The sequence below is a fragment of the Mercenaria mercenaria genome, chromosome 8 (assembly GCF_021730395.1).
Source record: "Mercenaria mercenaria strain notata chromosome 8, MADL_Memer_1, whole genome shotgun sequence".
Classification (NCBI taxonomy): domain Eukaryota; kingdom Metazoa; phylum Mollusca; class Bivalvia; order Venerida; family Veneridae; genus Mercenaria; species Mercenaria mercenaria.
This window is the reverse complement of record NC_069368.1, coordinates 28792220-28807579: the sequence shown is the minus strand read 5'-3', so window position 1 is coordinate 28807579 and position 15360 is coordinate 28792220. Positions and strand designations below refer to the sequence as shown.

The 15360-nt window shown below is 35.8% G+C and overlaps 1 protein-coding gene across 1 annotated transcript in view; it reads right to left on the bottom strand.

Annotated features, from left to right (window-relative positions):
* Positions 1-2224, bottom strand: part of LOC123564723 (uncharacterized) — a 34254-nt gene extending 32030 nt beyond the window's left edge. Inside the window, exon 1 of the mRNA XM_053549634.1 lies at positions 2091-2224. Coding sequence (XP_053405609.1) covers positions 2091-2098 — 8 coding nt within the window. The 5' untranslated portion in view covers positions 2099-2224. The remainder of the gene's footprint in view (positions 1-2090) is intronic.
* Positions 2225-15360: the final 13136 nt, after the last annotated feature.

Sequence of the window (15360 nt, the reverse complement as noted above, 5' to 3'; positions counted from 1 at the left end):
AAAAATAAGTTAGTCTCCTAAAATTGCTGAATTTTATTACCATTTTAAAAATGTAAATACTAACACGATTTGTGAGCAAAATAGCTTAAATGAAAACATAACGTCGTCGCAGAACTCAAATATTTACTTAAATTCCCAAATGATTGAGGCAGAAATAGTGAAATGTATTGAAAATCTGAGTAATGGTAAAGCATCAGGTTCCTCAGACAATATTAGAAATGAATATATTAAGAGTACGAAAGATATTTTGTTACCCATTTATGTTAAGCTGTTAAACTGTATGCCAGACACATGCTTCATCCCAAATGCATGGCAAGAAGGAACAATAATTCCAGTGTTAAAAGATAAAGGTCAGACAAATGACCCAAACAACTATCGCCCAATTACAATTCTAAGGTGTTTGGGAAAGCTATTTACATCAATATTAAACAATAAGTTAACGAAATATCTTGTTGACAATAATATTGGACATGATCATGAAATTCAAGCCGGTTTAAGGGAAGGTTACTCGTGTGTGGACCATATATTTACATTATATTCTCTAACTGAAATATTTTAAAAGAAAAAGCAAAAACTTTTTGTATTTTTGCAGATTTTTCGCTAGCATTTGATAAGGTATGATGAGTCGGTGTCTAGCATTAATTGTTACAAAATTTTATAAATTGAAAGTTCTTTAAAGTTATTAAGAACATGTACAAAAATATATTATCACGTATCTTATATAATGGATCTTTTACAGACTCGTTCATTTCCGAAACTGGGGTTAGACAGGGTAACAATATGTCCCCTTTCCTATTTTCCATGTACTTAAACGACCTACTAATAGAATAGTGAAACTGTTGGAGTATAACTACTTAACTACTTAATTCCCAAGATTATTGCTTAAACTTCTTGTTCTTCTCTATGCAGATAATACTATTTTAATCTCGATCTCTTTAACTGCCCTTCAAAACTGCTTAATAAATATTTTCAACAATTACTGCACAAAATGGCATTTCAAGGTAACTGTAAACAAGTCTAAAATAGCTATATTTGGGGCTCGATAATTGGGAAATTTCAGTTTCTATTTAGGCGAGGAAAATATTTTGATTTCTGACAATTACAACTATCTAGGGTAACATTCTTCAGTAATGATTCCTTTCTTAAAGCTAGAAAACAGGTAGTGCAGCAAGCAACTAGGGCAATGTATTTATTATTTACTAAAATGAATAATTCAGATTTACCTTTAGACCTCATTATCAAATCATTTGAACACACCGTTCTACCTTTACTGACTTATGGATCATTTTGGAATCGTCTCATTACTGGCAAACAAAATGAAAAATCGTTGGAAATTTACAAATATATAGTCAATGACCCTAATCATGAATTTGGATGGTTTTCTAAGATAAAAATTTAACACATTTTGAACTTTTAGGTCGACCAGATCTCTGCCAGAACCAGGCCCAAATTAATCACGGAATCATCCATATACATATTAAACATTATTAGATCAATATAAACAGTCATGGCATGCACATCTTCCCCAGTCGAATAAAGGTCTAATTTACAATAGTTTGAAAGAAGATCATTGTTTTGAAGAATATTTCAAATTGTTAGACCAAAAAGAATGCATAACCTTATTCAGATTTAGAACTGCAAACCATAAACTCCCAGTAGAAATTGGGCGGTACGATGGTATCCCGTTTAACGAAAGAAACTGTACACTGTTAACTCGAATCAAACTGGCACTGAGCGATATTATTCATTTCATTGCAATTTTTTTCGAAAGACAAAGAGAAATTTTCATGCAAAACGCAGCACTTTCCCAAAGACGCGATCTTACTTTGAAATCGTTATTAGGATCGAACAACGCTCTAGTCTTAGACATTTAGTAAAACCTCTTGACGTTATTATGAAACAGTTCAAGACATAATCCCAACGCCTCCTTTTTTTACTTTTTTTTACATTTACATTTTCTTCGGAGTATCATCAATATTTTGTAATTCATAGAATGTATGTTCGTATTTCTAACTAAGTAGCATAAGTATACATGAAACCAGTTAATTGCCTTACTACTCAAATATTTATGTTTAAAAGATGTCACTTACATCTGCATATTTATCCGTAACTCTTATCTTCGTACAATAGTTACTTAAGTATTAAATCCGTCAGTGTTCTATATATGTAGCATTAGTTAAGCACATGTTTGTTATTTACTTTTGTTTCCATGATGGATTTTACATGATTTGCCTGAAAAAAGTGAGAAATACAAGTATCTACTAACAAATATGCTGTGAGATATTTAAGGCCAAGACAATGTGTTTAATGTCTAAACATTGTTTTGGATGAATGTAGCATGAAGAACAGAATTTGATATATTAAACTAAGTTTACATCAATCTTTGTTTCTACATGGCAAGATAATTATTTATCAATGTTTTTAAAATTATACTGAAAAGCGATTGACTGATTTAATTTGTAGATGAAGTTTTGAAAACATATTAATTCAAGGAGGGCCTAAATTACTACTCGCGCACGGTATTTGTAACGATAACATGTACTTGGACATTTCCGAATTAAGACGAAGGCGAATACAGAGGTCGGAGAACAAGACGAATTGGGGGCGTCTCTATATATTTTTATTATAGTATGAGTATCTTTATTTTTTACTGAATGCTGGAAACTCATTTAAAAAATAAACACCTTCAGTTTTATTATCTTTATTTATTACATTGTCAGGATTTGATGGTGGCCGGTGCGAGGCGTTACCAACGGTTAGGGAGGTAGTGTGCACCGCCTGACTATGGCTAATCTTTACTTTGGAAACTAGCACTTAATTGTTTCCTTATCTATTTTCGTGTGTGTATTTTTTTTTGTAGTTTTTCTGTATAGTTTCACTGTATATACATTATATACTTAAGCATGGTGACGTACTACTTACACCTAGATCAAACACATACCACAAACATTCTGTCTACAAATATAACTAAATTTGCACCGCTTTTCGTCAAGCTGTATCACCAGTGTGTACATACCACGTGGTTTGTGGCGTCATTTTCGGGTATTACGGCAAGAAAATTAATAAACAAATCCGTCGATCCAGAACTTAAAAACACCGTAAGTATTTCATTTTTTTCACCGATTTGAATAATTCTTTTACGAGGCTCAAGCCAAGATAGTGGGATATAAACACAAGGCAATGTTTTTCTGAAATTCTAAGCAGTTTTTGCAAAGGTCCTTTCCAACCTTGAAATTCGGCAAATTCTTGGAAGGTAATACGGCAAGAAAAACCCGTGTTTTACAATGTAATGCAGGATTTCATGTACTTTCCTTTGCATTTTTGTGTCTTTCAACGCTGTTTATTTCGGTTCCAAGAAGGCCTGCGAACCACTTTACTTGAACTAAAATGGTAGGTTTCTCTGTGAAAAATGTGTCTTCTGAAAAAGCTAATACGGCAAAAATGATATGACGGCAAGCAGATTCATGAATACACCTATTGTTCCTTTAAGAACAGTTTCGCGGATTATTGAGTTAGAGACTCGTTTCCACATGTATAATACCTGTTTGTAGATTTCTTTAGCTTTTAAGATATGATATGAAAGAACTTTTTTTTTCAATGCTTCTAAAAGATCGTTTAGTAGATCTATTAAAAATTTTCTGTTTAATTACTTGACTGCTATTTAATAATTAAGAGCTTTCAAGAGAAGTTTCCTAATTTCTACTTTATGATAAAGTAGAAATTAGGAATTTATCTGTAGTCTCAAGTCTCTAAATGAGTCCTTATATATTTATACTGCATCAAAATGTTATTTCCAAAATGTAACAGTTTACATTCGGGCTTGTGACCCGCGATATCTAACATGAAATTGGCAGAAATGACATCAAATACGTCCTTTTTAATCAAGGTTACCGTCGCGAAAACACGTGACAAACAAAACATTGCCGATTTTCAAGAGAAATATGGACTTCATTCGGTTTAAATATGTTCCATTGTGTCAGTTAATCATTTATGGTAATGAAAAATGACAATATCTGTCCTAGATTTTGAAATATTTGAGATCAAAATCGCCGCGATAGTACCGATTTTCGGATAGTCAAAATTTCGGTCGTTATCAAATTTCAAGGGCAGTGAAAATTGATAAATACAATTATTACAAGTTGTATTGGTATCTTAATTTATTCTATCACCCAAAAATTTCACGATTTTAATTCAAAAAGTGGTTTTGAAAAAATATAAACTCTTCCAAAACAACATTCAGTTAGGAAATGTACAGATTTATATAACTTAGTATGGAAATTAAACATATTTCTATTTCCCAGTTTTTGGAATTATCGCGCTTTTTCCCAATTCAGCGGGCATTTTCCAAAACAAATCACTGTATATATAAAGAACAAAAATATACATGTGTATGCAGTACTTCTTGTGTGTCATACTAGAGTGTAAAATGCAGATTTACCTTTAAAAAATGGAAACAATACACAAAAGGTAATGTGTTAAAATATTTTCTCAAATATCTGGAAATTTCAACGCGTAAACCAACGACTAGAAGAATATAATAAATTCGAGATTGAGTAAAACTTCTTCGTATCTCATAAAGACCACAACAAACTTGAGAGAAAGAATATATTACATGACCTTTGAATAAAACCTTAGTGATTAGCCAAAGAGCACACATAAGTGCGATATTGATCAGCTCCTGGGGTATGCCTATCTAACGTGGTTATCACAGACGGAATCAAGGGTCGGTGTAACATCTTCCAAATACAGATAATGTAAAGAAACAGTTGTCTATCACTAAATTATGAACCTAGTTACGGTAAGGGTCGCAGAATCATCATTACTGATGATAACTTGGGCTTATCATAAAACTTACAAATTATATACTAGTATCAAATCATATAACGGTGAAACCAGAAAGTGCATAAACGTTGTGCCCTAAAAAGGGGGCATAAATTAAAATAAAAGTATGGAAAGAAAAGGAAGTTTATCCTGTTCGATAAACGTAACATTATGAATTTGAATTTTCTTAAGATTTTGCATAATCTAATATCAAAATTGTACAGGCTATTACATGCATTCTTCAGACCCATATACGTATGCAGTCATAATATCAAATTATTTTTGACAAACGATAAATATCTTTTATGAACAATATTACAATCGTTAAAATATCGTTTCAGAATCATGGTCGTAAAATGGAATGTAAGACTATGCCTGTACAGTCACTTTACTTGCCAACATTATTCGTAAAAAGTATTTTCAAGTTGTGTCAAACAGGCAGGCTTTAAAAAATAATCTCAAAACGTCTACGACAGTCCTTTATCACTCACATAGTACAACTGCTTGTACGGCAAAGTTCCCCATCTTCCTATGGACTGAAAGTGCATGAAAAGGTAAAAATAATTTTGAAAACAGACCACTGAATTATTCTTTATAATAAAGGCATACGGAAAAATGTTTTGTCAACACGTCAAAAATGAAACAAGGCTTTACTGTTTATAAACGGTTCCGTCTAGTTCAGCATACCATGCATTAAGTAGGTAGGCCCTGTTTACTTACCTGCTGACAGAAGTAAGTAGTTTTAAAGAACCAAGTCTCAACTGCTGTTAGGGACAATATGTGTATTCTTTGAAACTGCTTGCCGTCATATCATTCTTGCCGTATTAGTATTTAATACTGTGTAAAAATCCATATACCTGTCAACACCTAATTATTTTGTCCACTCTCTCTCTCTCTATACTGCAGTGGTTATTTTATCAGCGAGGTTTAACAAATTGTATAATGTAGCAACATGTAAATACAGATAAACTTTTTTCTCTCTGCTGTTATAGCTAGTGTACAATATATATTTACACTTTCTGGTTTAACGCCGTTTTGCAACAGGCAGCTACGAATTATTCTGACAGCCCCCCACTCAAGGAAACACTCAACTGTTTTCCAAATACAAAGAATAATTCGCCACTGACCCTTCATGTATCCATTCTACTCAGGTAATCTGCACAGACGTTGTCTGTTTCTTGACAGCCTCGATTCGGAACTTGTAGTTCTGCAAGAACAAGGCCCATCTTATAATGCGACCGCTTTCAACTTTACATTTTTGAATGTAGGTCAAAGGTGCGTGATCAGTTTGCAGTTCAAACTGTTGTCCATACAAGTACTTGTGGAATATCTTAATTCCAAAAACCATAGCTAGGCATTCCCTCTCTATTACTGAGTAGTTCTTCTCCCGTTTCAAAAGCTTCTTGCTTGCATATGCAATAGGAAACAATCCGTCATCAAACCTTTGTAGAAGAGCTGCTCCAACCCCATTATCCGAAGCATCACACTGACAAACGGTTTGGAGAAGTCTGGCAAACGTAATATCGGAGCACGAGTCAATAATTGCTTCAGTGTCCTGAAGACGGTTTCATGGTCTGGTATCCAGACTATTTTGTTTGGTTGACCTTTCTTCGTAAGGTCTGTCAAAGGGGCGGCGATCTCTGCGAAGGACCCGATGAATTTCCTATAGTATCCCGCCAAACCCAGGAATGACCTAAGTTGCTTCTTAGTTTCTGGTCTCTCAGCACTACGTATCTTGTCCAACTTATCTTCCTCCATTTGCATCATGCCGTCACCTACAACGTGGCCGGCAAACGAAATACTACCAAATCCAATCATACATTTTGATGGTTTTACTGTCAGTCTTGCTTCCCGTATTCTAGTGAATACATTTCTCAACGTAATTACGTGTCTCTCCCAGGTTATAGTGTGTCCAAGGACATCGTTCACATAATTATCTGCATCTTTGATGCCAGCCAACAACTTTCTCATCATTCGATTGAATGTTGCCCCAGAATTTACCATTCAGAACGGCATTTTTCTGAACTGGTAACTGCCTTTTGGAGTAGAGAATGCTGTCAAATGCTTCGACTTTTCTTCTATTGGTATCTGCCAATAACATTTGGTCAGGTCAATCTTTGTGAAGTAGTTGTCTTCTCTCATCTTCGCCATAATATCCTCTACGTTACCCATTGGTTCCGTGTCGAACCTCGTGAAAGTATAAATGCGTCTGAAGTCTATACACAAGCGGTTTGTATTATCTCTCTTCTTCACAAGAACAACCGGGGAGTTGTAATCTGAATTTGCTTGTTCTATGACTCCAGCTTCTAACATATTCTTAACTTCAACGTCTTTTCTCTTTGCGTTAGGTATTGTGTACTGTCTAACACGTATCGGTGTCTCATCAGTCAATTCAATATTGTGCTCTTCCAGTTCAGTTGTACCTGGTAAATCTGTGAACATATCTTTAAATTCTTCAAGCAGAGCATACACCTCTGCTTTCTGCTCTCTAGATAACTGCTCATTTACACAAACGTCTCTGTACGTCTCTGTACCACTTGTGTTTACTAAGTTCAGTAAACTCTCATCATCAACTAACCCTGTTTCACTTTCATTCTCTGCTTCCATAACTGCTGCACTTGTACAGACCTTATCTTCTCTCTCCTCATATTTCTTCAAAAGGTTTATGTGATAAACACGTACTCTGTCGCCTATCTTCACTTTATAATCAAATTTGTTTACAACTTCAGCTACTTCAAATGGACCCTTCCACTGCAACATGAGTTTGTTGTGAGATGTAGGCAGGAGGACTAAAACTTTGTCTCCGTGCTCGAGACTTCGTGCTCTTGCCTTTTTGTCATAATGATGTTTATATTCTACTTGTGCATTGCTGAGGCTCTCCCTTGCAATTCTGCACGTTTCTTCTAGTCTGTTCCGTAGATCTAGCACGTATTGATACCTGTTCCTTGTTTCTGGAACTTCGCTTTCTGTCCAAAGTTCCTTCAGTGCCTGCAGTGGACCTCTCACTGTTCTACCATATAACAATTCGAATGGTGAAAATCATGTACTGACTTGTGGGACTTTCCTGTATGCAAACAATACAGCAGATATATATCGATCCCAGTCTTTGGGTCTCTCTTGGCACATTTTCTTCAGCATACTTTTGAGAATTCCATTCATTCTCTCACAAAGGCTATTACATTTCGGGTTGTAAGGTGTCGTAAATAACTGTTTAAGGGACACGAGCCTGCATACTTTTTCCATAAGTTGCGATGTAAACTGGCTACCTTTGTCGCTTAAAATCTCAGAAGGAAAACCTACTCTCGAGGATATGTCTAACAATGCTTCTGCAATATTTTCTGTTTCTATTCTTAGTAAAGCAACTGCTTCTGGATAACGTGTAGCATAATCAACTACTGTCAAGATGTAACGGTTTCCTTTTTCTGAAACAGGTGAAATTGGCCCAATCAAATCAACAGCAACCCGTTGAAATGGAGCATCGATGATTGGCATCTCACCAAGAGGTACCTTCTAAACTTTACCCTTCGGTACTGTTTTCTGGCAAATATCGCATGAACGACAAAACCTTGTGACGTCGCTTGATATTCCTGGCCAATGAAAGCTTGACTGTATTCTGTCTACAGTCTTGCGAACTGAAAGATGTCCACCCACTATAGATTCATTTGCTAAGGACATTACGAGGTTCTGGTATATCTTCGGGACCACTATCTCCTTGGTTTCTACTTTCTTATCGCCCTTCACTGTCTCAAAGATCCTGTACAATACGTCTTTACTTATTTCGTATCTATCTCGTATCTGTACTTATTGCCACCTTTTGTCGACTTTATCTTTTTCTCTTTGGCATATCTCCATAGCCTGTTCAATGACTAATCCTCTGACTGTGCTTTCTTAAGCAACTCAACCATAATTTCATCTTCTTTAACTACATGTACTTTTGTGGCTTCATAGGCTTCTTCTCCTTTTCTGCTTGTGCCCTTGTGACTACAGCAGCTACATTTGTGTCAATTGCTTCTATCTTACTGGCATCACGGCCAACCTATTTTTCATCTGGTTTATTTAGCACGCGACTGATGGTGCCTAAAACCAAATCACAAATTACGGTTTCTAAAACCATGGCCTCTATTCCACCCTTAAAGTATGGTGTGTCAATTTTAATCTGAGCCATAGGGACTAATCTGGCACGTCCTTCTATTGCTATCATTACGCAGTTTTTTTTCAACATTTGACCTTCTGTAACAAACTTCTTTCTAACAACTGCTAACTCACACCCTGTGTCTCTAAGTACTTTAACTTCTTGGTCTCCGACATAACCCTGCTTCAAATCTAGCTGCCTTTCACCTTCTAAGGATTCAATAGTACAACTACTAGTAACTACTGGAACTGAATTCCCATTAGCTAGCTTTAGCTTTCCCTTTTCTATGCAAGCTTCGTATGAGCTTTGCGGAGGAAGTGACATGCACATGCCCGATATTTTCTCATTACCTGGTCTACCATCACACTTATTTTCTGTCGGCCCCATGCGCCAATTCTTTGGTGACGGATCACGTATATCACGATAATTTCCACCATTTTGCCCTCTGTACATCATTCCAGCTGCGCCATATCGCTTTCTGTTTCGCAATGTGACCATGTCTTTTGCAAATAAACATGTGACTTTTTTATGCACTGCCTTATCATAGGACGGGGGCTTTGGGCTTGGCGACTGAACTGGGTGTGGTGTGAATTTATTGGGGTTATTATTAGATTTGGGATTCTTACTGTACGTAATCGTACCACCATGAGCTTCTATGTACTGCTCTGCCAGAGTAATGACGTCATTGCGGCTTTTAGGTTTCCTTTCTTTAAGGAAAAGCGCTAAGTCCGGTGAACACGTTCTAGTAAACTGCTCTCTAATAATTAAGTCTTTTAACTTGTCGTACGTATCTATGGCCTCCGCCATTTTCGTCCATCTGCTGAAGTATCTATCAAGACGAGCCATAAATTGAAATACTGTCTCCCCTTGCTCTGGTTTACCTTCTCTAAATTTAGCCCGAAAACCTTCTTCCGTAAGCTGCTTTAAGAACGGCTGTTTTCAATGCCTGGTAATCTGTAGCTTGTTCCGGGGGCATACTAGTGTATACTTCAAGACCCTTCCCGGTTAACAAAGAACTCAAACTTATGGCCCAAGTATCTTTCTATCCACTCTTGGCTACATGCAAATCTTTCAAACCTTTCAAGGTAAGCATTAATGTCATCTTTATGCTCTTTAAATTTTGGTAGCTTTGGCCTAATACCTCTGCTATGCGGTGCCCCAACAGAAGGCTTTATATCGGCTGACGCCCGTGCTTCAATTTTCAGTCGTATAAGTTCAATTTCTTGCTCTCTGAGTTTGAGCTCTATATGCTTCTGCTTCTCGGCCTCATCTGCCATGTACTTGCATTTTTCAAGCTCGAATAAGCGTTTCTTTTCCTCCATTTCAGCATCTACGCGCCGACGTTCCTGGTCGCACCTTTCCCCTTCGTTCGCCCCTCTCGAGACATTCAGCTTCTTTTTTCTGCACATATTCTAGTAAGGCATCTTCCTTTAAGCCTAATCTCTCGCCCAATGAAACCCATTTATCATAATCCATCATTAAAATTTCAGTATTCAACTAATACTGTTAAATTGAAAAACACTACGTTGAACGCCGTTTGAACACTTTTTCAGTACTTCAAAACACCGTTAAATAACACAATATTTTAACATGCATTCAAACAATATTTTGCTAGTTATTTGCCAATTTGTTAAAGATCCCGGACGGGCCCCTAGTTTGTCAGGATTTGAAGGTGGCCGGTGCGAGGCGTTACCAATGGTTAGGGAGGTAGTGTGCACCGCCTGACTATGGCTAATCTTTACCTTGGAAACTAGCACTTAATTGTTTCCTTATCTATTTTCGTGTGTGTATTTTTTTGTAGTTTTTCTGTATATTTATCACAGTATATACATTATATACTTAAGCATGGTGACGTACTATTTACACCTAGATCGAACACACACCACAAACATTCTGTCTACAAATATAACTAAATTTGCACCGCTTTTCGTCAAGCTTTATCACATGTACGCAGGTATATATAATATACAAAATATCGCAAGTATTTCAATACTTATTCTAGGCCAGCACAAGCTTTAACCAACAACCATTCAAAACCAAACAATTAATCTGCAAAACTCGGAGCAAAATATATATTCGAACAATACACCACCGAACTCCAGAAAATTAATTTATACACCTCTAAAACTAAAAAAACCCCATCAACACACAAATTCAAACAACCAACCAAATCATAAACTTCAAATTCACAAAAGAACCAACAATTCCAACCGCCAACAACCAAGTATCAACTTCAAAACAAAACCACAATTAAACAACCAAAATATTCGCCAAGCAAATCAACAGTTATGTACAATAAAATGTACGCCACCAATCTCCAACAAATAAATCAAGAAACAAATCTTTCCTTCAAAAATCGAGCCACCAATTGACTCTAAACAACATTAAAAATACTGCATGTATAACATGCGTCTTTCTCTCGCTAAGGCGCGACCAAAACTGATAAACTCTCATAATACTGTGTAAAAATCCATATGCCTGTCAACACCTAATTATTTTGCCCACTCTCTCTTTCTATACTTATCAGCGAGGTTTAACAAATTGTATAATGCAGCAACATGTAAATACAGATAAACTGTTTTCTCTCTGCTGTTGTAGCTAGTGTACAATATATATATTTACAACTTCTGGTTTAACGCCGTTTTGCAACAGGCAGCTACAAATTATTCTGACATACATATCGCATCTGAGTCCGAGTTTGGTACACCTTACTCCCGAAGAAGCTTTGGAATTTTTTTTCGGATGAAACATTGATAGTTTATTTGATTTTCACGAATAACACGACCAGTATAATTCTCCTTCGTCGCCATTTCGTCACTGGTTGTTTCAGTAGCGCTGGTTGTGGTACAGCTTCCTGCAGTGCTATTGGTTGCTGGCTTCTTTGCAGTTTGACGTGGTACTACTGGTTGCGGTACCACTGGCTGCCTTGCAACTTGCTGCGGTACTGCTGTCTGCGGTACCACTGGCTGCCTAGCCGCTTGCTGTGGTGCTGCCGGCTGAGGTGCCACTAGCTGCCTTGCCGGTAGTTGTACTGCTAATGACTTTGCTGTTGGCAGTGGTGCATCTTCTTCGTCGTCATCAGAATCGCTCGATAATTGGCTAGACCAGCACCATTTCTGACAACGGCTGCAAATGGCCTGGGTCATGGTGACCCTGACAGTCATTTTGAGATATTAATCGTCGCTCCAGTTGTTTGATTTCGCCTACCGCATTTCTGAAAAAGACAGGTTCGTATAACTGTTCGTATATACAATTATTTCATTTATGCAAAGGTGTATAACATAATATATTAAAGAACCAAAGATGTAATTGGTAAAATTTAAAGAGAATAAAAAGAGTAAATTACTTATAGTTTATTTGTGAATTAATTGAGAAATTTGATATGCAGACAGATATACGGAATAGATGCTGGATGCGGGACCAAGACCTTGAAATAAGTTACGTGCTTTTTGTATTTCTCTATGTCTTTGCATCTGCCCGTCCGTCCGGATGCGTAGACATAGAGAAATACAAAAAGCACATAACTTTTTTCAAGGTCTTGAATATTATCTTACCTTTGTTTAACAAGTCCGCTCAGCTTAGTAGGTGCAATAGATGGTACTTCTCATGAAATATACAAACCACAGGAGCAGTACTTTCCAGGTCATAGACAATACCATGCGATTCATTCCCAAGTCATCGTAGATAACTGTGTATTAATTAGGTACACTGAATGTATGTTTTTAGGTCATCAGAAAGACGCACAACAATTCCGGTTAATGCATCAAATCGGATTCAACATGCCATTTCCGAGCAATGTTTTCTTTTAGGGAGTGGTGGATAAGATATATACAAACGAGCATCCCGTCATGACGCCTTATTTCAGCACACAACTAAGACGTAAACGAGGACGTCAGCGGTGAAAGTGTCAGAAACTGAATTGTTCTATAAAACAGTATAGGGTATGTGTCGAGCAGGCTATCGCTGAACTGAAGTGTTATAAGGCAGTGTCATCTGTATGTAGACAGCGAAGGTCAGCATTACCATGGGTTGTTCCGTTATCTGTGCTGGCCTTCTTTGTCGACACAAAAGTATTAACTAATAAATATTTAACAGAAATGATACGCCCCTGTTGTTATATATTCACAAATATAAATGCTTTTGAAACGACCCCTCGTTATCACCTGTCTTCCGACCTCCGTCTTCGTCTTAATTCGGAAATGTCCATTATTAAGAAAAGCGGAATTGGGTAGTGAAACCATTATCCGTGACAAAGTAGTTGTACTACTGCTGAATTGTACTGACTATAAAGAAAATCCTGATTTACCAATAAAGACACAATCGAATTTTCCGATAACTTTCTCGTTATCGTTTTCTATTTATATCCATATGTCATCATGTAATATAGCTGCATTATTAGAAAGATTTTCACGAAGTTCTTTTGGGAGAAAAAATGAGGTCAATAGGTCGTGGTGGGTCTTTAAAACAAGCACCTCATATATCATCCAATTAAATATAACATAACTGTTACAGTTATGATTATCTTTGTAATTGTAATATGTTAACAGCATTTTTGTAGAAGATTTTTATTTATATAAATAATAAATACTTTGAAATAAAGGTACTACTTTTTATTCTTCTCGTCGAATTGATTGTGAGATTCGGTTACATTGACAGACATCTATTTATGTATTTTATTGACAATTAGTGTAGTTTAATATACAGGAGTTTCTATCCATTTATTAGTAAATGAACCCCTGCTGTCCATTTAGTTGATAAGTACTTAATACCGAATGTGAATTTCAAGTTCTCTATGTAAATGTTTATTGATAACTGTTTCATTGTTTAACATTATTTCTTGTGCCGAAACCATTCTATTGTTTATCTTAATATAAACTGTGATAAATATCCCTGTTGTATTGTAAAAAGTCTGGATGAAATAAAATAATATGTTTCTGTTCTGTACTTTTATGTTGTGAAGCTACTCAATGAACACACAGCAAATATATAAAGCAGATTATTAGGCTAAGCATATTTTAAATATGTTGCATATTGAAAAATGTTATAAATGTTGTCTATGTCTATATCGTCTGGAGTACTTGGGTTTCCCTCCTTTTATTTGGTCGCGTGTTCTCTAAGACAATTTCGTCATGAAGACTGTCTTATTCCAAACTACATGTATAACTTCACTTGTGACACTTTTCTGTCATTTATTACTCTTGATTTCTCCAGCGAAACCTGGCTTCCTGTTTTTAGCTAACCTGAGCAAAAAGTGTTGTGATCGCTCAGACGTTACGCACGAAGTTCATACGCTTTTGTCTTTTTAGATGATACACGGCCTAAATTCAGATGTATTGAGCGCTATACCCGACGCAATTTGATGACCAATACATCAAAATAAAGAGACATAAAATCTGTCTACTTTAAAGTACATTTAAGTCAGAAATTCACTGCACTTTATTAGATAACACCAAGTAAAGTGTTATATATTGAGTAAAAAGTTATGTAGACGGGTAACAATTTCAATCAGGCGCTTACTTATATTTGTTAATATCACCTTTGTTATCGCAGGAAAAAGTCAAATAACATTATCCTGAATGCCGTCTGCGGATGGCGTCAGTGACGAAGCTGAAAACATTTGACGTCCTGCGCACAAAGCAGATCTGAAACAAGATAACTTCAAGACTAGACATGTAGGCGATTGGATATTTTGCGAAATGTTTATAACGGTAAACAGGTTAATTTGAAAATTATATAAAATTATATATCTTATTTTAGATTTGTTAACATATTTTCATTGTTGCAGGCATAAAGTTCTTGCAAATAATTTTAAATGCTACAAACGTTGTTAAAAGTTGGAATAAATTTCAAAAGTCTGTGTCTAGTAATAATGTCATAAAGTAGAAAATTAATGTAGTCTTGCAAATTTTGGCGATGTATGTACTATTTCAGACCTGAATATTTACTTTATCGTGATAGATATTTCACAAATGTAAATACTTATACAATATTATTTTCAAGATTATTTCGAAATTGTATACGGTAATTAAATACATGTATATAGATATAGGAGAGATCGTGTTTGTAAACAAATCCATTGTATTTTCTATTTTTAGAACTGATAAGACAAAGACCGGGTGGGTAGACGCCGAGCGTCCATGTTTTTTGTAAACAGTGATGTTTTTCTAACGGCTTAAACTTTCTTAAAACACAAATAATATCAATAATTTTTTGATCAATGGAAAGTGTATAAAACAAGCAATTTATTGATTACTTTTGATTATAATTTCGAAATTAAATGGATTAATTATGAACGCTTAACTTACAGTTTTTTTTTTCAAAAAGTTTGGAGGATCGCTACGCCGCTATTAAAATCTTATGTCATTTAAAACGGTTATTCATTTTAAAAAGATATTTAAATGGGAAAA